Source organism: Triturus cristatus, chromosome 2_1, assembly GCF_964204655.1.
Source record: "Triturus cristatus chromosome 2_1, aTriCri1.1, whole genome shotgun sequence".
In the NCBI taxonomy this organism is placed as follows: domain Eukaryota; kingdom Metazoa; phylum Chordata; class Amphibia; order Caudata; family Salamandridae; genus Triturus; species Triturus cristatus.
Genome location: NC_140581.1, coordinates 441379974 through 441407128, shown reverse-complemented (window position 1 = coordinate 441407128; position 27155 = coordinate 441379974). Strand labels below are relative to the sequence as shown.

Below are 27155 nucleotides of genomic sequence, written 5' to 3'. Positions count from 1 at the left end.
CAGGATGCACTGTCCTCGGTGTTGCAGCTGGTGTTAACTAAATCTTTCAACCCAAATGCTTGATCTGAGTGTCCTTGAACAGGTCTGCCAATAATGTTCACCCCACCCCCTTTCTCCCCCTTCTGAAGATAGACCCCTTGTATGCTGGTGAAAAAATCTTGATTGTAATATATCAGCTTTAGCGGGGATGGATATGAAATGTTCTCCTTGATCAGGGCCACCCAATCCAGATGTTCAGTGAGGTGCTCATTTTCTGGCTGTAGTACAATCTGTGCGGTTTAGCACATTTGAGTAATCTTATTATACCCCCATTGCTCTACCAGCAACTGCATGATATATGTGGGCCCGGTGTTTACTTGACTCTTTTTGGGGCCCCTCATATAGCATTTGTAGCTGGGCTTTTCTCTGGTAATCCCTGATATCAAGTGTGGACTGACCCTACCCCCTCTTTTAAAAGCTTTCTGTTTGTTTATGGGCAGTCTTGATGGCTTCACCTACCACACAAAATCCAGCATGTTTCTCCAAATATCTAGAAACCTCTAATTTCCTATTCTGATGAGGAGAACTTAAAAGATGGTATTGTAGTCAGGGAATATAAAGTCATTTTGGTTTGGTAACTCTGTCTCGCCGAAGACAGACAAATATTTTCCTGGCTGTTCGCCCTTGATAACTCCTGAATGATTGGGCACATTGGTTGCATCTAGTTTTCTCATCATGTGGGTGATAAAGATTCCCAAGTACATCATCTATGTACTCGTATCTCTCTGTTTACCATATGTGCAGGTATATTTCTGTCCATTCTTAAACATCTATTTGTGTATGAGGGGGATTTTTATATATTATATTATTTCTTCCTGTTCTATCCCATATTTTTGTATACTCTTTAAATCGCTCTGTCACCCGAAAGGGTCTTGTTCACGCTATATAAAACTTCAAATAAATAAATGCATAAATAAATCAGGTCTTAAGTGTTTTTAAAGGGTACCTTTTTCCATTAGTTCAGCTATATGTTGTTTTTCCATATTTATTAGCATCAACATAGACTTTAATAAATTTATTTTATACACCAATGATTCCCCATAGCCACACAGCATTTGCAACAGGGGTGGGATAGATTCATAGGGTCTGTCAAGGTCAACATTACATCATTGCAAAGTGTGAAATGTATGCTCTTTGCCACCAAAGGTCTTACCCCTGACCTCTAAGGACTGTTTTATAAACATCATTAAGGATTCAATAGACATTACAGACTAAATAGGAGACATTGGGCATCCCTGTCTCATTTCTCTATGCAGGTGAAACGTATTTGAGAACACTCGGTTCACTAAAATCCAGGTAGTGGGCACTTTGGTAGCTCTCAGTGATTATTTTGATATTGCTGTCACCCAAACAAATCCTCATTACCTTAGTCATAAAGGATCAGCTCACTATCGAAAGCCTTTTCAGCATTAAATGCAATCAAGGCCAATTTAATCAATTTGTTGCTTTTTCAAGGTAAGCTATCTTATGACAATTGTCAAATATTTGGCTGTCTTTTACAAGCCCTGGCTGATCCTTAGCTATTAAATTAGGTAATATCTTGGCAAGCTTGTTAGCCAGGACTTTCCTATAAATGTTATTGTCCATTTTTAACAACGCTATATGCCTGGAAGAGGCACATTGCTAACAGTTCCACCCAGGTTTCAAGTGTGCTATCCTATCGTCCCCCGCCTTTATGGCCGCCATTGCCCCTTTTGCACAAAGAACTGGAACAACCATGTCATCATAGGTACTGTTCCAGTGGCAGACGTCTTATAATAGTCACAAGTGAGGCCATTTGGTCCTGGGGCTTTGTGAGATTAGTACTTCTCTGGGGACATCAGTCACTTTGACTAAGGCAAGAATATGGTATCATTTTCATTTCACCTTGAGTACAGCTTTACATGAAAGTTTTTAATCTTTCCATGTCTTTAAACTTGAGTCTACTGATTTAATCTTTCGAGTGAAAAATACTCTTATGATTATGTTTAGTCTTTAAGGCATTTAGCCAATTAGGTGTGGGCGTTATCCCTTAGTTCATATACCTGTCATCACTATGAGAGTCCATTCCAATTCGTTCACTAGCAGGATGGCCAACTGACCCCTTATTTTTGTCACTGCCCAGGTCAGTCTCCGATCCTGAAGGCATATGTCTCTTTTCAGCCACCACCAGCTCAGACTACAGCTTATTTGTTGCAGGTCCCTATTTCTTTTATGTGCAACAAGAGCCAATAATTTTCCTCTCACTAACATCTTCAGAGCATCACATAATACTGCCATAGAATTTTAGGGTCCGTCATTGAATTCTAGATATTCTTTGATAGTCTTTCATACCTCAGCCCTGTAAACTGCATGTTGCAATAAATATTTCCACAATCTCCACCTCCTGTCCCTTGGTTCCTCGTGTATTCCCTGAGCTAAAATGTGACTGCTGCATGGTCAGATATTGGGATTAAACCAATACCAACACTGTTGCAGTTCTCATCAGATCCTTAGTTAGAAATCTTGTATCTGTTCCAGAATATGTATGGTTGTGAAAAAAGTTAGCCCTAGACGTAGCACTCTCCATATATCAACTAGACCCAGGTCTTTCATGCCCCTCCTCAGGTTCTCCGATGCCAACTTCAATGTCCTGTGACCCAATCCAGATTGGTCCATGTCCTCATCCATTACCTCAATAAAATCTCTGGCAAGGATAATTACCCCATCTACAAAATCAAGTTTCCTACGCAACACTTTGTAGTGGATTTGTTTTTGCACCGTAACATAAATTGCTACTACTGTTATTGTTTCTAGCCCTTTACCATCACAAACCCCCTCCATGTCAATAATTAATTCCCAAACGTTTATTCCTAGTGAGTTTCGAGACAACATTGCTGCCCTGTATATCTTGGTGGGAGCCAAGATATGTTTATGTGAACAACCCCTGACATGAAGTGATAAGACCTTGAATGTTGGGTTTCCATCCCCTTTCCACGCACGGAAGGGGAACACACTCTAATGTAAGGTGAAGAGGCCTCCACTCTGTACAGGGGAAATTGATTTAAGAAGCAGGCCCTTCCTTGGTGTTAGAGCTGATCTATAAGGAAGCAGGCCTTATACTGGAGGGTGGCAAGCTGGCAAGGAGGAAGGGTTGTCTCATCTCCATAGCTGAGGGCCCACATTGGAGGTGCGGCTTGGTAGTCGAAGCCTGATCTAGACATATGGCACCAATCCGAGGGTGCACCTGGTGTAGCTTGATCTAATGACAGATAGCTCTGTGTGATGGGAAGTCTGGTTTAAGAGGCGGCACAAATCTCGGGAAACAGGTGTCCCTGATTGGAGATGGTGCTGCTTCATCTAAATAGCAGAAGCCTTAACCCTGGGGTCACTTGAACTAGTGGAGGGGGATCAGAGTTACATGTGGCACATATAGTGTCAAGTACAGAAATATATGTTGCAAGGCACCCTTGGGACGGAAATATATATATTTTTTTTTTAACCAACTTTTATTGATTTTAACGGTCGTGCAAAAGTCCATACACAGCTTGTTCGCCTACAACCACATTGGCCGGCAGCAGGTGACTAGTCATTGGCATGAATAAAGGCATATGCTTTAGCACCAGTAACATTATCTATAGCCCAGAAACCGGCCCCCACAGGTACATTGACTCTCAGAGGTTGTTTGCCTTAGTGGCGTTAAACCCTCAGTAGACCTCCCGCCCAGCAACCCTGTAGAGACAGTTCTTAAAGGCTAGGAACCATGGCTAACGAAATGTCACACTCATCCCGGGCCAGCCGGGCAGGTAGCGTTAGGGTAAGACAGTGGGGGTGCCCCAGTTGTGCCATGTTAGAGTCACAGCATATGCTAGCAAATATCACCTAAAGGAGGCGCTGTACAAGTCAGGTAACTTTCATCAATGATGCACAGAGCAGTAAGTATCGCCCCACTCCCCACATCAGATTGCCAATGTGACGACCAAACAACCAGGGGGATAGAACAAGGGAAGAGGGAGGGGGTGTGGACCATCGCAAAGGGCGACAGTCATGGCGAGGGGGAAAAGATGCGCGCTCAGTTATCACCAGCAGATGGGGGCCTTCCAGGGTGTAGTCCGCTAACAGCAGGGTCTCCTCCCCTCCCTCCGGGTCGGCGCTCACTAGTGGGTTATGTTATATACCCCCTGCGGTGTTCCAGAACCCCCCCGGGTCCGTGGGAACCAGCACGTCATCGAAGAGCTTCAGGGCTCGAAGTCGTGGCGGCTGCAAGCGAGCGTGCTCTAGCCGCCCCAGGTAGTCCACCAAGGGCTTCCAGAGTTTCTTATACTTGGCGTCTCGAAACTGTAGACGCGCCGTGAGAGACTCCATCGCCACCACTTGCCACAGACGGGTAAACCACACGTTTACGGAGGGCGACTCCGGCTTCTTCCAGTAAAGGGCTACTGTTTGTTTTGCAGCGCCCAGCATATGGAGGCTAAGGTGCCGATCGCGACCCGTCATGGCTCTCAGGGTTGTTGGTCTAACTCCCAGAAGGACCACCAGCGGATCCTCCGGAAGGGGGAACCCGAGTACCCTTTTTACATGGCTGAGGACCTCCTTCCAGAAGACTTTCAGAAGTGGGCATGTCCACCAAATATGTATGAAGTCTCCCTGCGCCTGAGTACATCGCCAGCACAGGGGAGAGGAATTGGGGAACATTTTGTGGAGTCTGGCGGGGGTGTAGTACCATTGGGTCATTACTTTGTACGCCGATTCTTGTTGAGGGATGCTACGTAGTATTTTAGGGATGTCGCCCCAAAGCCGGGCCCATTGGGCAGGAGTGACGCCCGAGCTAGTAGAGGAATGCCATCTCGTCTGATAGGGGTGGGGGTCTAGCCGGTGCGAGCGCTGCAGCACCTTGTAGATGCGGGAAATGAGCCCCTTATAGTTGCCGAAATCCCGCGCTAGCTGTTCGAACTGCGTGTAGGGTCGCGTGGCCGCCGGCGTCAGGGACGAGCCCTGTATCCAGTGCCGCAGTTGTATATATTGGTATTTGTCACCGTCCAGGAGCCCAAATTCCTGCTTGCACTGTGCAAAAGTTTTGAGAGTGTCACCGCAAAACAGGTCTCGTATCGTCCTGCAGCCCGACTCTGTCCAGTTCGCGAAGTAAGGTGTCTGACATGCCGGCGGGAACTGTGGATTTCGCGCAATCGGGGTGTGCGGGGATGGAAAGGTGGTCAAGCCCCTACTCACCGCCACTTTATCCCAGATCTCCAGGACCGTTTTGGTAGGGACGGCCATGTAGGCGCTGCGATGTCGGGCCGCCCGGGGAAGCCAGGCATGGTCCCATAGCGGGCGGCAGGTGACTGCCCTGTCCATGTGGAACCACACCTTTTCACTCTCCCACGCCCCCCACTCCAGGATACAGCGAAGGTGCGACGCCCAGTAATATTCGAGGAGGTTAGGGCAGGCCAGGCCACCCCTGTCCCGGGGGAGACTCAAGATTTTATTCGAGAACCGTGGCTTTTTCCCCCCCCACACAAACGCGTTGAGCTCGCGTTGGAGCCCCTGTATTTGATGTTCCGGAATCGGAGTTGGCAGTGTTTGAAATAGATAGAGGACCTTTGGCAGTATCGACATCTTCACTGTGTTAAGGCGGCCCAACCAGGAGAGCGGTAAGGCCTTCCACGCCCGCAGGTCAGCCAGGACAGAGGTTTTGTAGTCTTGCCAGTTGGCTTGCGTCCAAGTGGCCAGGTCTGGAGTCAAGTTAAGACCCAAGTATCGCACTGACGCGTCCGCCCACTGATACGGGGCCGAAACTTGAATCGCTGGGAGCTCCTCGGCCGGGATCGAGATATTAAGGGCCCAGGACTTGGCGTGGTTAATTTTGAGCCCAGAGGCACGTTCGTAGGTGCGGAGTAGCGAGTGTACCGCCGGCAGTGAGCGCAGGGGCTCAGAGAGGGTGAGAAGGAGGTCGTCCGCGAAGAGAGCAATCTTGTGCTGCACTCCGCGAAGGGTTATACCACAGATATCGGGGGACCGCCGAATCATAATGGCCAGAGGCTCCACCACCAGGGCGAACAATAGGGGCGATAGGGGACAGCCCTGCCGAGTGCCTCTGCAGATGGGAAAAGGTTGCGTGAGCTGTCCGTTAACCCGCACCCTGGCAACTGGCGAGATATACGGGGCCATAATGCGCGCCACCATCTTAGGACCCAGGCCTATTTTCCGCAGCACTGCTCGGAGAAAGGTCCAGTCCACCCTGTCGAACGCTTTTTCCGCGTCGAGCGACAACAGGCAGGCCGGGATCTTCCAGTGCTGGGCCTTCCCGACGATATGCGCAATACGTCGTACATTATCCGCGCCCTGGCGTTGATGGATGAACCCCACCTGGTCGGGCTCAATAAGATTGGGGAGGTGAGGGCTAAGCCGCTTGGCTAGGATTTTAGTGTATAGTTTTAAATCGGTGTTCAGCAGGGCAATGGGCCGGTAGGAGGAGCACAGCGTATGGTCCTTCCCGGGTTTCGGGATGAGCGTTATGTCGGCCATTGTCATATCTGCTGAAGGCCCTACCGACTCCCCAAAAGAATTAAAGAGGCGCAAAAGGTACGGCTGCAATTGCGGTAAGAAGGCGCGGAAGAACGACACCGGGAGCCCGTCCGGGCCTGGCGCCTTGCCAAGCGGGAGGTCGCGTAAAGCGCCGACCAGCTCTGCCGGGGTGATAGAGTCCTCCAGAAGCCCGGAGTGATGCCCACTCAACGGGTCCCAGTGACAAGCGTCTAAGGCTTCCGCAACCAGCTCCGCCGCAGGGGGGTCGCCAGTATAAAGGGCTGAATAGTAGTCGTGAAACGTTTGGAGCTTCGCCGATTCCGCAACGGCCCAGGACCCGTCCGCCTTCTGTAGTTTCGCGATATGTGCCGTAGCTGCCCGCGTCCGCAAACGTCGCGCCAGAACAGCGCCCACCTTGTCGCCCCCCGCATAGTAGCGCTGCTTGAGTGCCAGCAGAGCGCGCTCAGCCTTGTTGACCCTATGTGCGTGGAGCTGCCCCCGTAGGACGGCCAAACGGCGCTTGTGCGTCGCCAGCGGGCGCTCTTTGTCCATCTGCTCGAGCACCTGCAACTCCCTCGTAATTTTTGTCTCATAGAGCTGGGCCTCATGCGCTCGAGCAGCCGCCAAGGCTGTGAGAGTGCCCCGTATAGTGGCCTTGAAGGCGTCCCAAAGGAGAGGGAGAGGGGTCCCCGGCAGGTCGTTATCCTCGAAATATGCCAGGATAGCTGTTTGGAGCTCCTCTCTATCCACTGGATCCCGGAGGACGTGGTCCGGGAAGCGCCAGCGGCGCGGACGCAGCGGGTGGGGAGGACCTTCCCGTAGAAGCAGCTCGACATGGGCGTGGTCCGAGACCGAGATGGTGGAGTGGGACACCGAGATGGAGTCCTTGAGTAGTGAGTGCGATACGAGAAGGAGGTCAATGCGGGAGTAAGTGCGGTGAACATGGGAGTAAAAGGTGTAGTCGCGCAACCCCGGGGAGTGGTACCTCCAAACATCCACTAAGGTTAAGGCGGTTAAGGAGCGTTTCACCGCCGCAGACATGGCCCCCACCCCGTGAAAAGCGCCCCCACAACGGTCAAGCTCCGCGTCCCACACCCAGTTGAAGTCCCCCCCGACTATGAGGTCTGTGGTTACCGGCTCTAGGTGTTCCCTGATTATCCTACGCAAGAAGAGATCCTGACCCTGGTTGGGGACATATAAATTACACAGTGTCAGAGCGCGGGAGCCCCGCCTGATCTCCACCCGCAGAAACCGCCCCTCCGCATCTCTATGTACCTTGGTATCACCCCGGGATATCCCCGCCCGGCACAAGATCGCCACCCCCGCCGTCTTCGAAGGAGCCGAGGACCAGAACTGAAGGGGGAAGCGCGGATGCGCCATCCGGCCCACGTCGGACTTGAGGAGGTGGGTCTCTTGAAGAAGAATGATGTCGGGGGTCTGCAGGAGGAGGTAGCGCCAGATGAGGCGTCGTTTGTTGGGAGAGTTGAGCCCATTCACATTGAGAGAGAGAATCTTCCAGGTAGAGGTGGTAGTCATTGTCGTAGAATCCCCAGTAGGGCACCACCCGCTTGAGCATCCCACCCATACACATGTCCCCCCCGCCAAGGGGAATGAAGGAAAGAGGTTACGGAGGGGAGCAAATAAGAACAAGTACAACCATGTAAACCTGTAGTCGGCCAACAGGGCCGGAAGAGCCTATTCCAGTCAAGAGAGTAGCCAGGCACCATGGCACAGGCTGTCTCGGAGATGTCACTCTCCCAGAAATAGGATGGGGGGTTCGCCATCGTTGAACCGCAAAGTTATGGTGTCGAGGGTCTAGCCCGGGCCGCCGCCCAAGCCTGGAAGACAGTGCCCCGTAGAGGAGACGACGGTGCGCCTCCGAGTGAGGCGTCCAGGGCGCTAGCAATGGGGGAGAGATGCAGTCCACAGCCGGCCATGCCTCCGGTCGTCTCAGCCATCTCCATAATGTGAATGCAGTCAGGTGAGAAGATCCGCGGTGGGCGTCGGTCATTTAACGGCAGAGGCCTGGGAGCCCAGCGGCGAGGAGGAGCCCTCCAAGGATTTGATATGTTCGATAATGTCCTGCTTGTCCCGGGAGGCCCTGCTGCCCTCCGGCGACGGTGGGTGTCTAGGGTGTCGCACCGTGGACCATTGCGGCTTCACCGGGACTCTGAGTTTGGATGGGCGCCGCGCGGGGCTGGCCGGCGGTGAATCAGGAATCTGTAAGAGTTGGGCCGCTTCCCGGTATGAGCGCAGCACCCGCCGCTTGGACTCCCACTGAAACATGAGGGCGAAGGGATGGGCCCATTGGTAGCGGATGTTGAGCTCCCTCAATTTGGCAGTGATGGGCTTGAAGTCCCGGCGTCGCCGGAGAGTGGTGGAGGCCAAGTCCTGAAACAGTTGAATGGGCTTCCCTCCGCAGAGGATTTCGGATTTGCCTCTGGCCGCCTGAAGAATGGCTTCCTTTTCAACAAAGAAATGAACCCGTGTCAAGATGTCAGGGACCAGGCCCGGCCTCCCCATCGGCCCTGAAACCCTGTGAGCGCGGTCCAGGGTGGGCGGCGAAGTGTCATCATCCCCTCGGATGTCATGGAGTAAGTCCGCCACGAAGGACATAATATCTGCCCCTTCTGCCCCAGGCGGCACCCCCCGGATGCGTATGTTGTTCCGGCGCCCCCTATTTTCCAAATCCTCCTGTTGGATCTGGAGCTCAACATGTTGTTCTTCCAAGGTCGCCAGCCTTTGCCATAGGTGTTCTTGGTCCTCCGTGCGTGCATCCAGGGTCTTTTCTAAGTCATCCACTCTGCCACCCAGCTCTCCCAGGTCCCTCCGAAGGTCCTTCACGCATGCCTGGACTTCAGAGCGAAGGGACCCAATCTCCGATTTAAGTTCTTGCATGAATGCCGTCATGAAGGATTGCGTGACGGGGGCTGTCGAGGCCCCGGCCCCCGATGGCTCCACGCTCTGTGACGATGTGGCAGGCTTGGTCCACAAGTCCTTAACAGAGGCGTCTTTGGGGGTTGCCGGCGGCTCCTTCCCCTGTTTCGTACGGGTCATGGTGTGGCCGCGTTCAGGATCGGCCTCACAGTGAATGGGGGTAGCAGCCCCCAGCAGCTCAGGGGCCCGCAGTCGTGTGGCGAATGGTCAGCCCCACCTATCCCGGCTCAGAACCACAGGGGCGCAGGGGTGAGCGCAGACGACAATGCCGCGGCGTAGAGCGCCGCAACGCAGGAGGTCCTCGAGGCCCAACTCCACGTAGCGATGCGGCCGCTAAACTGTCCCAGGGTTGAGCTCCCACGCCGTCCAAGAGAGGCCCTCCAGCGCTAGGAATGGCCGTCACGCCTGTAGTGAACGCCACCAGCTCTCAGGTCAGGGCTCGTCCGCGGACCTCACCCAGCCCAACGTTAGTCTATCGTCTAGTTTGCGGGCGCAGGCAGTAGGCCACGGACATCAGGGCGCCGGTCGTCCTCTGGGCGCGTTTCCTTCTAGAGCGCCCCCCGATCCAGGCCCAGGCCCCAGTCCAGTCGCCGTGTGGGCCAGGCCTCTCCCGCGAGGCGAGTCAAGGTGGCAGCCAGCTTCTCACAGCCCCCGGCTAGTCCACAGCCACACGCACACCCCGCGTCGTTCGCCTTCACCTTCGGGCCCCCGCCTCCGCTCTGACCCCCAGCAATCACCCAGGTCGTCCGGGAGGTCCCGGCCTACCAGCTCTTGTCGTTGTAGGTGTCGTCCGCCGTTCAGCTCGGTGGCTCTTCGCTGCTTCGCTCCACTGATGGCCGGCGCCTCCAGGCTCAATGTCGTCACAGGCCGGCAGGACGACGCCGCGGTCAGGGCCCGGCCGGGCCAGTCCAGGGGCCCCAGTCACCAGCAGCAGGGCCCGCAGCGCCGCCACGCGGCAGCAGCTCCGCGCGTGCAGTGAGGCGTAGGCTATGGCCAGGTGCCCCCCAGGCAGCCCCAGCAAACCGCTCCGCGTACCAATGTCAGGGCCGAGGCCTCATCACAGTCCGCCTCCTCTTTGGCGCCACGAGGCGGGCAGCCGCAGCTACGGGCCAGGGCCAGCCGCAGAACACAAGATGGCGGCCGCGCCCGTCCCCGAGCCCGATCTTCCTCGAGTCGCCTCTCCGTCGGCCCCAGCCGCCTCAATGTCGCCGTCGCTCTGTCACACGGCCTCGCGGCTTCTCCAGCGGCACTCCTCCCGGTCAGCCCGGCTCAGTCACCCCGCCTCGCGGCGAGTCCGGGCAGCCAAGATGGCGGTCGCAGTCTCTCCCACCGGCTCCTCGCCTCGTATGTCACCCCTGCTCGCCACAGCCTGTGTCGGGAGTCTCTAAGGCGCCTGGCAGCTGCCCGCTGTCGATATCCAGCCGGTCCCCCCCGGCTAACTCGTCTCCGCAGCCACCGCCCAGCTTTAAAGGCTGTTTTCCACGGCGGCGGCCCGGAGCCTCAGCGATGTGCGACTCACATCGTCCGCGGCGAGACCACCGGGACGGAAATATTTTAAATGCATTTCTGTAAAACATTGTGAGAAAGAATATGAAAATGAAGGAGTATATGGGCTAATTACGATTAATGCAGTTTATGGTCTGGGATATCGGAGTCAGCCAGAATCTCTGATTCCAACCTGTATCCCTGCACCAAAATCTGACCATTATGTGGCTAATGAGCCAGGAATGAGGAATAACCCACGAAGTTGGTTTTATTGGGTCCTTTTTCACATATATTCCTGCTTTTAGGCTCATTTCTTCTGCAAGCTACCACCTGCTTCAATTGCAGGAGGGGAAATGCTGCATAGTATTTCAGCCTGAACTGCCGCTCTCTAGTGAAGCATTTCGTTGATGTATTTGATTTACTCCATGACGAGACACCAGATATTCTCTTCCTTACAGAGACATGGCTCACTGCCAATACAGAGGCTGAGCGTGGTCTGGCCCTGCCCCAGGGTTACAACATCGCAACACTTAATAGAGGGGCCCAGGGTGGTGGCATCGCAATTATTTTTTAAACTGGCTACACTTGCACTCTTATTAAAGAGGCCCTGGTGGGTTGTGAGTGTGCTCGCGTCAAGATTCCTTTTAATGCCAACTTCACACTGTCTGATCTATCGCCCTTCTGGCCCTTCCAAAGAGTTGAGGGATGCGCTAATTGTAGCATCAGGTACACTGGTCACCAGACCAGCCAATTTCAGCATCATTGGAGATCTTAACTTGCATCTAGATGCTAATCGAAACTGTGAGATTGGCAACTTCCTAGCGGATCTTGCCGCCCTCCAACATACCCAGCGCATCTCAGGCTGTACACACTCTGCTGGACATTTATTGGATCCGGTCTTTTCCAACGTACCCACTCTCACAGTTAATATGCCTATCCCTATGAGCTGGTCTGACCACTATCTGGTATCCATGGCACTACAGGGATTTGGGCCCCTCCAGGGCGCAGCTTGTAAATCAGTTTTAAAACGCCCTTGGCATAAACTTGACACCGAGTAGTTTCGTGCTCTCCTCCTGAGGCACACACCCAGCCTACCTGACAACCTTGATGTGGCTGTGAGCCCCCTATTGGACTGGCTCTCGCACTCTCTTGATACACTCATTCCCGCCAGATGGGCCCAGAGCCGTAACACTCAATCTAGTCCGTGGTATAATAGCAATCTGGCTTCAACCCGGAAAGCCTGTAAAAGCCTGGAACAGGCGTGGAGGCGGTACTTCGATCCCGTTTTGAAAATGTAATATCGGGTAGCCATCAAGAACTATCAAAGGGCCATTCAGAAGGAAAGAGCAGCCTACTTTGCGGACGAGATCAGAAATAGCAGTAACCCTGCTAAATGTATCTTGCTCAAAGATCTTAAATCTTTGGGGCAACCCAAAGCTCCACCTGTCTCCTCCAATCAGCAATGTGAAGTCCTTACCGCCTCCTTTATTAAGAAGGTCGAGAACATCTACAGGACCTTCCTCCACACTGAGATTAGGACAGGCCCCTCACTGTGGCCCCTCGATACCCCCACACTCTGTGTTTTCCCGGCGCTCTCTCAGGAAGGGATGTGCATGATCTGCAATAAACTTAAATCAGGATCCCCTGCAAACCCTCTCATCCCGGTCCAATTTCAAAAATTCCTACCTCAGCTTCTTTCCCCCTTTTGCAAACTTATCAACCTATCTCTGTCCTCTGCGGTAGTCCCCATGACTTGGAAACATGCCAAGGTGGTCCCTTCACTTAAAAAACCCACATTGGATGCCTCAAGAGCAGAGAACTTTCGCCCCATTTCTCTCCTTCCGTTGGTATCTAAGATCGCCAAAGCTTACATAAACTCTAGTCTCACGAGGTTCATCGAAGATAGCAATCTGCTCGACCCTTCCCAGAATGGCTTACAACCATGCCACAGCACTGAAACCGTCCTTCTGGCTGTAACAGAACTTCTATGGGACGCGTTAGATGTCGGTCGCACTTCAGCACTGATCCTACTGGATCTAAGAGCTGCGTTCGACACAGTGTCCCACCAGATCTTGCTACAGCGCTTGGAGGACATTGGTATTGGAGGCCCTGCCCAGGGCTTGTTTGCCTCCTTTCTATCAGAGAGAACCTTCCAAGTGTCTGTCCCCCCCTTCTGCTCCCAGGTACATTCTGTTCACCAAGGGATTCCTCAGGGCTCAGCTTTGAGCCCAACCCTATTTGACATCTACATTCAACCCTTAGCAGCATTAGCCAGGAGCAGAGGATTAACTGTGGTATCGTATGCAGATGATACACAGTTGGTGGTGGCACTTTCAGATGACTCTGCGCAGGATGTGCTTAAGTTCAAGGAAGATCTAACAGCTATCGCACACTGGATGACCGCCAGTTGCCTCCAAATGAATGCTAGCAAATCTGAGATCTTGTTGGTGGGGAAAGATACTCAACTGTGGAGTGAGCGTTGGTGGCCATCCACTCTGGGCTCTCTGCCTGTTCCTAAACAGACAGTCTATGGGTAGACTCTGCTCTTACTTTTCAGGCCCAAACTAAAGCTGTAGCTGGGACCTGTTTTGGGCTCCTACGTGGGCTTAAACCACTGTTGGGATTCTTTGACCCCACCATCCATCAGGTGATCATCCAGGCTACTATATTATCCAGGCTGGACTATGCCAGCTCCCTATACCTGTGGGCCAATAGAGCTGAGATTCTTCTCCTGCAAAGGGCACAAAACGCTGGGGCCCGGACACTCCTCGGCTTGCAGAGAATCTGTCCTACAACTGATGCCATCCGCAGACTACATTGGTTGCTGGTGGCGAAACATATCGAGTTTAAAACTCTCTGTATCGTCCATAGAATTCTGAATCTTCAATCCCCTGATATTCTGGCTAATATCTTTATGCCCTATACGGGTATGAACGGGTATGAATAGTTGTGGGTCCCATGCTCACTGCGCCACTGGATTCAAGCTAGCCTGACTGATATGGGATGGTGCTCAGGTCCCGGTCCCAGGATGCTTGTTTTCGGTCCAGGGAGGACCTGGCTTGGCAGTTCGGGCTAGACAGTTCCCATGAGGAGCAGGGTCAAGACTGATGTGCATAAGGCTGGGTCCAAACTGGGATGGCGTAGTGAGCAAAAACACGATGGATTAAACCCAAATCTTTTTGACTGGAGGTGAATGTTTGCATTGTTCAGCATTCAGACGATCATTTGTTCCTTTTGCTTTTGTTGCCCTAAGTGGGAAGGGTGTGTCCAGACGTGGGTCTTGTGCTCTCTGTGCCACTGGATGCAAGCTTGCCTGACTGATGAATGGTGATGCTCTGAAACCGGTCCCAAAATGCTTGTTTCGGTCAAGGGAGGACCTGGCTTGGTAGTTCGGGCAGGATTGTTCTTATGAGGAACAGGGTCAAGGCTGATATGCATATGGCGGGGTCCAAACTGGGGTGGCGTGGTGAGCAAAAGAAAGATGGATTAAACCCAGATTTTTGTGACTTGGGGAAAATGTTTGCATTGTTCAGCATTCCGTCCATCATTTATTCCTTTTGCTTACATCCCCAATAGCTCCACATCCAGGCACAGTATGTATGGTCCCGGAATCACTGAGTTAAGTATTTGTAGTCCTCCTAATTCTGGGCCTGGAGCACTAAGCTACTCAGAGTCCCTAGGAATGCTGTCAGGGCCACTTGTAATGAGGGCCAAAATCTCTTGGGTAGCCATATTGCACACTTGAGCAGTCTGGAGTGGCTCCACACACATAAAGAGGTAGGGCCACATATGGGAGACATTCCACCCTACTAGACTAGCCGCACGAGGCACCGGAGAGTTGGAGAAATGGAAATAACTCTACCAGCTCATCCTGAGCCCCAACCACGTGACGTTAAGACCCACATCCTGAAAGTAGTAATGAATAGTGACCATGGGAGTCGCTACTCATGGTATAGATTGCTAGTGAAGCTAGGGATTGACATTTTGTTTTTAAATGCTTGAATCTGGAATCGACCTGTATGTGATAGTATAATACGCGCAAGACCCCTTGACCACCCATTTGTGTCAATGCGGAGTCCTTTGTTGTTGTATGTCATTATACGCAGTAATAACACTGTGCTGAATTTTCAGAACCATTGCTGGGATAAAAGGTTGCGAGTTCACGATGTGCCTGCAACCAAATGAGAATTATTTCTTCTACGTGAGAGCAGTCAATAACTTTGGGTCGAGTGAGCAGAGTGAAGCGGCCCTCATCTCCACAAAAGGTAACTGGCCTCTTGATATACATATATATGGATATTCTACAAGTCTGCTTAACAAATATTACTTATAGTTATATTATTCTATGATTAACATGTATATAGGTCACTGCATAGTTTTCATTTAAGTTATTTGATCAGAAGCTTACGGTTCTCCGTTTATTTAACTATCACAATATGTACATTTTATCATACATATTTATCTACAATTGCTTCACTATTGAATTATTGAAAACAAAAAACTAAATAAAACACAAAAATAAATGAACCTAAAGTAGAGCAACACTTGAAAGTCTGAGTTTATTACATACAACTTAGATATTGATATACTACCTTCTGTATACATGTATACCTTCCATGTACTTCTATATCTATGTATTTAATAATTTACTCCTACTGTTAAAGAAAAAAAAACATTTGAGTCTCTCCAATGCACTACCCTATGTTTTACCCTCTACCTCTCTCTATATATCCTCTACCTCCACTCTCTGTCTCCAGTGGCATAACGAAACTTGAGAGGGCCACCTTGCAAAGTGCATGGAAGGGCCCCCCCATGCTGTGCTCCAAACCCAGGGAATTCTCAGGCCAGGGTGCACAGTGCCAGGGGGGGGGGGGATCTTGGCCTCCGCGCACTGCAGGGGCTGTGGGGGCTAATGTTACGATACTGTCTGACTCATTTCAAACCTCATTCTGCTACTATGATCCCAAAATAACCCTTTCTAGACTCTTGCCGCCTCTAACCTTCCTTGCATCACCCCAACCCTCATTTTACTACTAAGATCTCCCAAACAACCCTTTCTAAATTCTTCCCTCATGCATCCTTCCTTAGACTCATCCGACACCTCATTTTAATACTATGATCTCCAAAATCCGTTTCTAGAGACTCTTCTCTCCTCTATCTCTCCTTTACTCATCCCAAACCTCCTCCTACTACTATGATCTCCCAATAAACATGTTCTAGACTCTTCCCTCTTCTATCCTTCCATTCTCCTTTTTAATTCAACTAACAGACTCACATGTCCACTGCTCAAAGTAATTCATATTTCACTATACTAATTCACCATTAATCCTTTTTGGTTCCGAAGTAGTGTGCTACCTGCCGAAAAGCACTTTGACAACTTGTCAGCTGAAGTAAGCGATATATATATTCACTGAAAAAAACATAGGTTCAGTGACGTTATACTTAGAAATTAGCCTTTAAAAAACCGTAGAAATTCACTGAAACAAACATAGGTTTCAGGGACGTTATAGCTAGTTGGACATTTCACAAGTACGAAACGAGAGAAATTTGCCCGTTATAGTTAGTTGAGCTAACTATAACTCGCGCCCCCGCAATGCACGGCTGATGATGTCACATATTACATCATTCATGACATGGTCAATGACATCACTGATAACATCTCAAATGACATCACTGATGACATCACTGATGACATCATCCACGTGATAATCTGATGCACCTCCTCACACCCTAATATAACCTTTGATCCTCCCACTCTAAAATGCAGACTACCATTTTCGAAACCATAGACACACCAAAACCAGTTACTACATACCCACTCACTGATTCCTAGGTCTACACACATGTCCACTCATTCATCTATACAGTTACTCGTACATGCAGTCACTCATCAATACAGCACTATCATATGCAGTCATACACCTATACAGACACTCACACACCACCACTCACCCATAGAGTTACTCACACACCTAGTCAGTCATGCAAAGAATCAATCACACTCCCATTTACTCACCTATACAGTTATACACACACCACTTTACTTATTCATACAGACACTAACACATACTTACTCTCTTCTACAATCACTGACACAAGCACACACTCATCCATACAGCCACTCTCACAATCACTCACTCTCACATATAAGTAAGTAAGTAATGTGTTTATTGTACAGTTAATTAAAACCTTTACAAAATTGTCCGTCTCTTATAAAACAGTAAAACATCAGTTTAAAAGGCTGATAGCCACAGTTAAGAACACACTTAAAATTGCAGAAGAGATCCACTCCCCCGACCATGCTGACCCATAGTCCAGTTTCTTCATTTTTTGTTTGCGGAAATTTAGCAGCAGTTTGTGAGGTAAAATTACCCCCCTGGTCAGAGACTTGGCAACAGAATGACGGCAGTTGATCGGCCCACGCTCTAGACACAACAAGCACACAGCTGCAAATATCTGAAACTCAGGTGCCTTTAATATTGCATTTGCATGCATGATTCAGACACTTGGAGAGAACCTTTCCAGACACAGAGAGCAGAGTTGATCCTGTGATGTGATTCACCTAAGCTGATCTTTGAGGTATGGGGTTCCCCATTCAAACCTAGAGACCTTCAATTAGTATATAACACTAGCTTACTAGCCAGGGGAGGGTGGTTCACAATGTATTATAGGACCTGTTTCCACTATCATTATAATATGATTTCTCCCTTCATTTTCTATGGAATTGTAAAAGTGCTGATGGTTTTATTTCTAATCATTTGTCTGCTTATGTTAGCCAAAGTACTGCACCTAAGAGCAAGTAGTTAAAAATAAACATTTTAAACTTTTCCGTGTCTCTGATTACTCATGTTGTGGACTGATATGAGAATAACAACGAAAAGGTGTTTCTGATTCCCACCATTCCTGAGAGTACTCTAAGTCGCTTGTTCTGGGTTGTCTAATCATTGGTAGCTTCGAAATGATATGGAGAACGAATGAGACACTGTTGCTAGTCAGATAGTGGTTCTGGGTAGTCATTTATATACTCCAACACTCACATATACTGCCTTTCCCATATGTAGTTACTCACACATGTACCACTGAGACATCATTCACTCACCAACACACTCATACACACACTCATACACACACTCACCCACCCATACAGCCCTTCACAGATGCACTCTTAAACCCATACACCCAGTGAATCACCTACTCACAGATCTATGCACAGAGTCACACACCCCCACCCACCCACAGAGACACTCAGGCACCCATACAGATACTCAGACAACCAATCAATAACCCATATAGACACTCATGTAGCTACTCACCAACCCATGCAGCCGCTTACACACCAACTGACAGACTAATACAGACATTCACACAGTTTAGTCACTAACCCATGCATTCAGTAAGACACAATCAATCACTCACTTATACAGTCAGTCACATACCTACTAAATCATCTATTCAGACACATACTATATATATATATATATATATATTCACTGAAAAAAACATAGGTTTCAGGCACGTTATAGCTAGGAATTAGCATTTAAAAAACCTTAGAAATTCACTGAAAAAACCATAGGTTTCAGGGACGTTATAGTTAGCTGGACTTTTCACTCATACAAAACCATAGAAATTCCCCCGTTATAGTTAGTTCAGCTAACTATAACTCGCGCGCCCGCAATGCACTGCTCATGACGTCACATATTACATCACTCATGACATGATCAGTGACATCACTCATGACATCACTGATGACATCTCAAATGACATCACTGATGACATCACTGATGACATCATCCAGTGAATGTGTGTTTTTCTGAAAATTACATATGTTTTATATATGTATATCTCAAGGTCGATGGAAGAATAAATGGGTATATAAGTGTCTAAATGGATGATTTGTTTTTGAAAAATTGATTGTATAACTGACTGATTAAGTGTATCTTAGTGAATACATGGCTTAGTGAGTAATGTTTAAATATGTAAATATCTGTATCAGTCTCTCACTTTGTGTATAAGTGGCTGCATGGGTTGGTGAGTAGCTACATGAGTGTCTATATAGGTTATTAGTTGGTTATTTGAGTATCAGTATAAGTGTCTGATGTCTGTATGGTTCGGTGGGGGCTATTACGTAGTGCATAGGTGCATGAATGAGTGACTCACTGTTTGTATGTGTTGAAGACAGCATATGGGCAGGACTGTATGGGTGGATGAGTGTGTGCATGGGTGTGTTAGTGAGTGAATGACTGTCTCAATAGTGTCTCTATGAGTAACTACATATGTTTTAAACTAGTATATGCGACTATTGGTGTATATAAGTGAGTATATGTGAGAGTGAGAGATTAAAAGAGTTACTGTATGAATAAGTATGTGTTTCTATAAGTGATTGTTAAAAAGACTAAGTATGTGTAAGTTTCTGTAGAAGTAAGTGTGGTGGTGTGTGTATAACTGTATATGCAGGTAAACAGATGTTTGATTCTTTATTAGCATGAGTGACTAAGTGTGTGAGTAACTTTATGGATGAGAGGCGTTGTGTAACAGGATGTATAGGTGTATGAGTACATATGATGAGTGAGTACATGTATGAGTGACTGTATAGGACTGTTGGTGAATGAGTGGATGTGGATCTTACAATTACTGAATAGGTTGTTGTAACTGGTATTGGTATGTCCATTGTTTTGAAAATTTTAATTTCTATTTTTGAATGTGTGTATCAAAGGTTTTATTAGGGGGAGAGGTGGTCTGCCACTCTATCACAAGGATGATGTCATCAGTGATGTCATGAGTGATGTCACTGACCATGTCATGAGTGATGTAATATGTGACATCATCAGCAGTGCATTGCGGGCGCGCGAGTTATAGTTAGCTGAACTAACTATAACGGGGGAATTTCTATGGTTTTGTACGAGTGAAAAGTCCAGCTAACTATAACGCCCCTGAAACCTATGGTTTTTTCAGTGAATTTCTAAGGTTTTTTAAATGCTAATTCCTAGCTATAACGTGCCTGAAACCTATGTTTTTTTCAGTGAATTTCAAAGGTTTTTTAAATGCTAATTTCTAGCTATGCCTACAGAGATAGGAGATGTGAAGAAAGAAGGAAAAACGCACAGAAAGAAAAAAAAGAAATGCAGAAAGAAGCAACAGAAGTCCTCAAAGACCAAGAAAAGTGCAGGAAGAAGTATAACGTGCAGAAAGAACAAACAGAAGAGCAGAAACAAGCCTTGTTGCAAAATCATCCTGTACCCTCAACTTTTTCAGACGGATACTGGTGGTAACTGAGTCTGACTAACCAGTCCTAGAGCCAGTGCTATGTTAAAAGACACTCAGAATACAGTGAAAACACCTACATACACTAGGGCACACTATGTGTTGGGGTCCCCCTGTGATTAGCATGACCTCCTCTGTAAGCCCCTAGTATATAATAGGGCAGGGGATTAAAACTACCTCTTAAAACGCACCACAGGGCGTGTTTGAACACGTCACCTCATGCCCCGTCCCCTCCCTTCCCCACTGTGTATACACGCCCTGTAGCCGTTTTAAGTTGGGAGATTAAGTCCCCTTGAATCCTGAGGGTCCCTAGGGTCCAACTAGACCACTAGGTACCTCCAGGAAGCGCCACAGAGCTGCGTTGCAGAGAGGTGTAAAAAGTGGCACGGCCTGCACCACCTCTCTGCAAGGCAGAGCAGTGGTGCTTACTGGAAGCACCTGGTGGGCTAGTTGGACTCCAGGGTCCCTTAGGATTAAAGTGGAATTATTTCCCCAACTTAAAAACGAGCCACAGGGCCTGTGGGCGTTCTGAGTTGAGAGATTAAGTCCCCTTGAATCCTAAGGGTCCCTAGGGTCAAACTAGCCCACTAGGTACCTCCAGTAAGCGCCACAGAGCTGCGTTGCATGGAGGTGTAAAAAGGGGCGTGGCCTCAGAACACCTGTCTGCAACGCAGCTCCCTGGCGCATACTGGAGATACCTGTTGGGCTAGTTGGCCCTCAGGGACCCTCAGTATTGAAGGGGAATTAATTCCTCAACTTACAACTGGCCAGGGGGCGCGTTTGCAGAGTGCTGCAAGGAGGGGGCGTGGCCTCCGGCGCGATGCCGGTCTTTTATTTATTCATTTTTAAGAAGGAGGGCTGTGTGGCCCCCTTTCTTTTTCTAATTTATTAGCCCTGGGGACCCCATCCCCCAGGGCATGCACCCTAATTTTTTTGTTGAAAAAAATTAATTTGGCCCTCCCAAGGCCTTAATCGGCCCCGGGGACCCCAACCCCCAGGTCATGGCCTTTTTTTTTTTTTTTATTCTTTAGGAGGGGGGCTGTGTTGCCCCCCTCCTCAGGCCACTTATGGCCCCGGGGATCCCATCCCCCGGGGCCGGCCTTTGTTTTTTATTTAAAAAAAACAAAACATATTTATAGAAACACCTAGGACATGCTGGACAAACCGTATGTACCTATCACCATGACGATTTGCGTGATATTCATTAAAAGGCGACTATGCATACAATGAATCCACGTAGAATGTATTCACACCGCTAGTGAAGCTCTGACATGTCTGACACCCCACCGTGCCTAATCCCGGCGCCCCCGCTGGTGGGTACTCTCCAAGTAGACACCCTTGTTGTTTATTTACACAAACATGGGTAGCTATTGACGGGCACATTTAATACACATGCACACCAAGCCATTCAAAGGGGATTCGACAAAAATTCGACCAAACTATGCAAGAAACCCCCTCACGGTTAATAAAACACACATCCACCGCCGGATGTGTAATACTTTTTATTTTACTCTCTGGAAAGGAGACAAACCTCACTTGAGAGTCACAGCGTGCTCCTGGCTGAGCCCAATGCTGTGTTACACCCACCAGTGCCCGCCGAGTGCCACACACCTCTGTGTTGTATTCCACCAGCTAGTGCGTATGCTATGATACTCTCTAGCCCATGTGCACTGTAACACCACCCCGTGAATATGTCATGCCACACTTGCCTTCGCACGGGTTATATTGCCCCATCTAACGTGCCTTCCTCGATGCCTATGTTATAAAGCACAGCGCTATGCCATACATATTACAATCTGGGATCCATATCTTTGTCACAGTGCATATGCAATGTGCATGCCCCTGCACCCTCCTTCTTGCCCATCATAGCCATTGTGCTGCCACTAACCCTCCCGCTTGCCATGCATGGTCTTCGGTGCTGCCATGGCCCCTCCCACCTTCCCTGTGTGGTCAGCTAGCTGCTCCTGACCCCCTCCCACCTCCCTCCATGGTCTGTGTGTATGCCATCATAGTCTCACTGTTGCTCTCCATGGTGTGTCTTGTTTCTAGTGCCCATCCTGCCTGACCTCCATGGTCATCTTGCTGCTCCTGCCCTGCCCCCTTGCCCCCAGCCCTCTGTTTCCATGTGCAGACCCCTATTCCCTCCCTCCTGGCTTGTCGGTTCCATTGTAATACCCCTGATCCGTCCCTCCTGCCCTTTATGGTCTGTTATGCTGCAGCTTTCTCTCCTGTCTGTCCATTATGGTCAGCTAGCTACCATTGCCTCTTTCCCCTCTGTTGTCTGTTGTCCATGTGCATGGTCCTGTCCCCTCCCTATTGCTTTCTATGGATTGTTGTGCTGCACTCCCGTCCCGCATGCCCTGTGTGGAGTATTGTGCTGCTGCAAACCCTGATGCCTGCCCTGTAGGGTCAGTTTGGTGCACCTCTCAATGTCCCTCCTGTCCTCTGTTATCCGAGTCCATGTCCCTACCCCAATTCCTCCTGCCTACCATGATCCAATGTACCATACTTGCGAACATTTTGAACTTGGTAAGAGGGAGATTTTGAAATAAAACTGGGGTATTGATTTTCCCTTTTGAGTTACATTGAAAAAGAGAAGATTGTAGACAGGAAACAGATCAAGTAAAGCCCATTTGAGCTTAAAAACATTGGACGTTTCCTGGCTGAAACGGGTCTGTTGGCATGTATGGTTGTATGACCACTGCCTCTTCCTTCTGCCCACAATGGTCTATTATATTGCCACAGTCTCTCTTGCCAGTCCTGTATTGTTGGTTTGTTGCCCCTGCCCCCCTTTCCACTGCCCTCCATAGTCTGTTGTGCTACCACTGCCCTTCCTGCCTGCCTAGTGTGGTCAAATTGTTGCCTCTGCACTCTCCTACCTGCCTTCAATTTTCAGAGTCCGTGCCCCTGGCCTCTGCCTCTCAACAGTATCCCAATGAACAACTAGATTGCTAACATTCTATATTTATTACAAAAGTGTGGAATGCCTGATGTCATCTTGATGTAATCAAAACTGTAATGCCTAGAGCATTTCCTTTAGAAATTACATATATGAGAGGGTCTTATTTGCATCAAAATTATGGTTAGTGCTCTAAAAAACTAAAATGAGGACATATTTTCTGAGTTTTCAAATCGCGACAAAGAACTTTTAAATTATTTGTAATCTTAGTTTTTTTATCCAGTTGACCACTTGATTAAATGTTGCATCCAAGGGGAGAGGGTGTGGTGTTACTTCCAGAGCTGCAGACTTTGCAACTGGGGAACCAGGTTGGAGTTTCTGCTTCAGCTCAACATTCTGTGATTCTGGTCAAATCACTTAATCTCCCCATGTCTACAACCAAAATTCTGTCATTGGGCTATACTTGGGCTACATCTGGGTGATATTTGGGCTACAGTTGGGCTCTTTTGTCTCTGGTGGCCATCTTGGGAGATTTGTTATGAAGTTTCCTAATTTCCTCATTTACTGCAGTCTCCTCAGTAGGAAATACTTTCAGTTTTTTACTTTTTTACTTTGATTCCATCAAGAAGGCATTCAGATGTGTCACACATTTTCCATAAATTCTGAATGTTAGCACTCTAGTTGCTCATTAGATCACTGTAGTAAAGCTACTGCTCACCAGGCAAGTCTGCTACTGGTATTCAAAGTGCATGTTTCAGTCTGCATGTCAGAATGTTTTTATGAAATAAAAGAGGATTTCGGAAGTCAAAATGTGCCCTAGTTTTTCTTTCTGCAGTGCTAATCATAATTTGTATGGCAAAATGAACCCCCTCATTTTGTTCCTTTGTAAATTAAATGTTTTAAGTGTTACCACTTTATTCCAATTAAGATGGCTTCAGGTGTGCCATACTTTTGTCATAAGTAAGACTGTTAGCGCTCTAGGTGTTCTTTAGAGCACTCTGGGAAGCTGCAGTAGAACACAAAGGAATCAACTGACAGTCTCTGCCCTTGTTGGATGTACATGTTTTACTGAGAATGTCAGACTTCATTCTTACATGACTGAGAAAGATAATGTGAATTTACAGAAAATATGCTCTCAGTTTAGCTCAGTGGTTCCCAAACTGTTTCAACCCATGGCCACCTTGACCTATTGGTCATTGGCCGCGGCTCCCCATTATGCTACTTTATTATGTTGGGTGGGAAGATGCAAGTTCGGCCTCAGGAGTACTTCCATATTTCTCCCTGAAAATAATTGGGATGAAGGAATTATAATCATATACGGCCTGAAAGCATGGAAACACGTCCATTACCCGGGAATTACGCCCACAAACCTAAGACCACAGGGAACTAGCATCTAGTCTTGTACAGGTCCAGCAAACAGGCCAAAGAAATAGAAGCCAACAGCGCCCCTTTCCGTGGCTCCTCAGATATCCATCCACCTAGGTCATGGAGTGTTCTAGATCTGTTTGTGTTGCTTGCATTTCTATGACCAAGCAGTGTAATATATACATGCAAAAAATATTTCTTTCTGTGGGAGAACCTGTACATCTGGGATTGCTGCAAGGAGGTAGACGCGTGCAGTTTAACATGCACAGAATTTACTGCAACCAAAGTAGCCATGGTCGTTTTCTCTTTAGTCTGCCAAAGCCCTGAATAAATATGTGCATTTATTCAACATCTGGCCGATCATCCATGTCATGCTTGTCACATTCTGAGGCTCATCAAAGAAACCCTGGGAAAAATGTCTTCATCTTCGATAACATCAGTTTGGGAAAGGCAAGTAGCAAAAACATAAGTATGTATGTCTTCTAAGAAAGCCAATGTTATGTGTATTGTAGACAGAATTTGCCTTCTGGAGCTTTCGGCCCCCTCCAAATAAAGGCGAGTGTATTTATGATTACTATAATTGAATTCCTAATACATATATAACTGAAAATGGGAATTTTCATGTCAATCATTTTTTAAAGGCCTCTTGAGGCAGATTAACATACATATTGTTAGTTTTCTTTTCTTTTAAATGTTTTAGTGTTTATTTTAAATGTTGAAACCGTTTTCATTGTTTCTGTCTGCCTTAGTGGGTGTTGTCTGTTGTCCCAGTAAATAGAGCAGGAAGCTTTTGTCCCCACTACAAGAAACAACAGATTTCTAGAACAATGCATTTTAGATCAAGCAGCTGATTCAATATTCATGTCTGCTGTACATCGTTGTCAGCTGCATGGGCCTATCAATCTGGGAGAAGCCCAGCTGATCTGTGCGCTCAATTAACCAGAGCGTGAGCGGTATTTAGGCTGCGCGCATGACATTTGATGGAGCCTTGTATGTTCTTCATTTGCTGCCTTTAGAAAACTTCACAGAATAAGTTACACACAGGAGCTAAACAACTTGAGTAATGTGCAAATAGCGAGCAGCGAAAGATTTCACACCCCCCAACACAACTTTATCTTTTGCTTTGGGAAATCAGCCAAACACGGCACAGAACAAAATGCTCCATTTTCTTTATTGTTTTCAAGAATGGTGATATTTGTGTAGAATTAAAAGCTTCTTAGAAATTGTCAGACATGAAACTGTTCCAAGGATTAGTGGTATTCTAATGTGGTGGTTTCACAGTTTTTCAGCCTGGGTAAAAGGCTAAGCTGGCTCCCGATATTCTCAGATTTATCAGCTAATGCTGGTAACAGCTGTATTGGGCCAGAGGAAAAAGAGCCTAACGGTTGGCGCCCTAATTAGCTGCCGGTGATTCCCAAACTCTGTGCATGGTGCGTGGCGCCCCTGGCTAGTTTTGCCGGCGCACCAGGGTGCCGCGGCGCACAGATTGGGAACCACTGGTTTAGCTTATAGATCACCTTCCAAACCTCTGTGGGAAAAGTATGAGAAAATAGTTTTCTCTCAAACATGGTTCGTGATATCACAGCAGAAGGCTTTTTCACATGGTAAAATCACCTTAGAACACACCACAGTTCCTAAAATGAGTATGGTACCATCAACAAATGATTTATAATGTAACTAAAGTCTTAAAACCTTCTATTAACTGCAATGCTTTTTAATGAGGTGCTATCATGTATATTGGTCCCAAGATGGCTGCCAACACTTCTTGGATGAAGTACTGACAGCCAATCAGATCTCACGATGAGATGTGTGGTCAGGCTCCGCCCAGATATGTATGTGATTTTACTTTTGATTTTCTCAGGAACTACTGAACAGATTGACACCATATATGCAAATGGCACATGCCTGACCTGAGGACAACCTCTTTGCCAAATTTCAAGTAATTCTGTTCAGCCGTTCGGGCTGCACCTTGGACTAAAGGTCCCTATGGAAAATTGCATGGGGAAAACGCATTTTGGGACCCCCCTTTTTTCTTAGCCCCCGCTTGACGAATCCCCCCGAGACTTTCAGGGTAGGAGCGGAGCGGAGCGCCCCACCTATTTTGAAAATTTCGCGAGGATTGGTCAACCGGCGCCAAAGTTATTCCAAATAGAATGTTGCGGATTTCCTATGGAAACACGGTTCTAACTATAACTATCTACTGGCGACCGCCAATAGATAATATATGTATATATATATATATATATATATATATATATCATATATCATATTTAAACTTTACAGAAACACATAGTCACTGGATGATGTCATCACTGATGTCACTGACCATGTCATGAATGATGTAATATGTGACGTCATCAGCAGTGCATTGCGGGGATGCGAGTTATAGTTAGCTCAACTAACTATAACGGGCGAATTTCTCTGGTTTTGTACTAGTGAAATGTCCAAATAACTATAACGTCCCTGAAACCTATGGTTTTTTCAGTGAATTTCTATGTTGTTTTAAAGACTAATTTCTAACTATAACGTCCCTGAAACCTATGGTTTTTTCAGTGAATTTCAAAGGTTTTTTAAATGCCAATTTCTAACTATAACATCCCTGAAACCTGTGGTTGTTTTCAGTGAATTTCAAAGGTTTTTTAAATGCTAATTTCTAACTATAACGTCCCTGAAACCTATGTTTTTT

At 47.9% G+C, this 27155-nt stretch overlaps 1 protein-coding gene across 1 annotated transcript in view; it reads left to right on the top strand.

Moving 5' to 3' along the window:
- CMYA5 (cardiomyopathy associated 5) overlaps positions 1-27155 on the top strand; it is a 351245-nt gene that overhangs the window by 251609 nt on the left and 72481 nt on the right. Inside the window, exon 10 of the mRNA XM_085632247.1 lies at positions 15076-15209. Coding sequence (XP_085488373.1) covers positions 15076-15209 — 134 coding nt within the window. The remainder of the gene's footprint in view (positions 1-15075; positions 15210-27155) is intronic.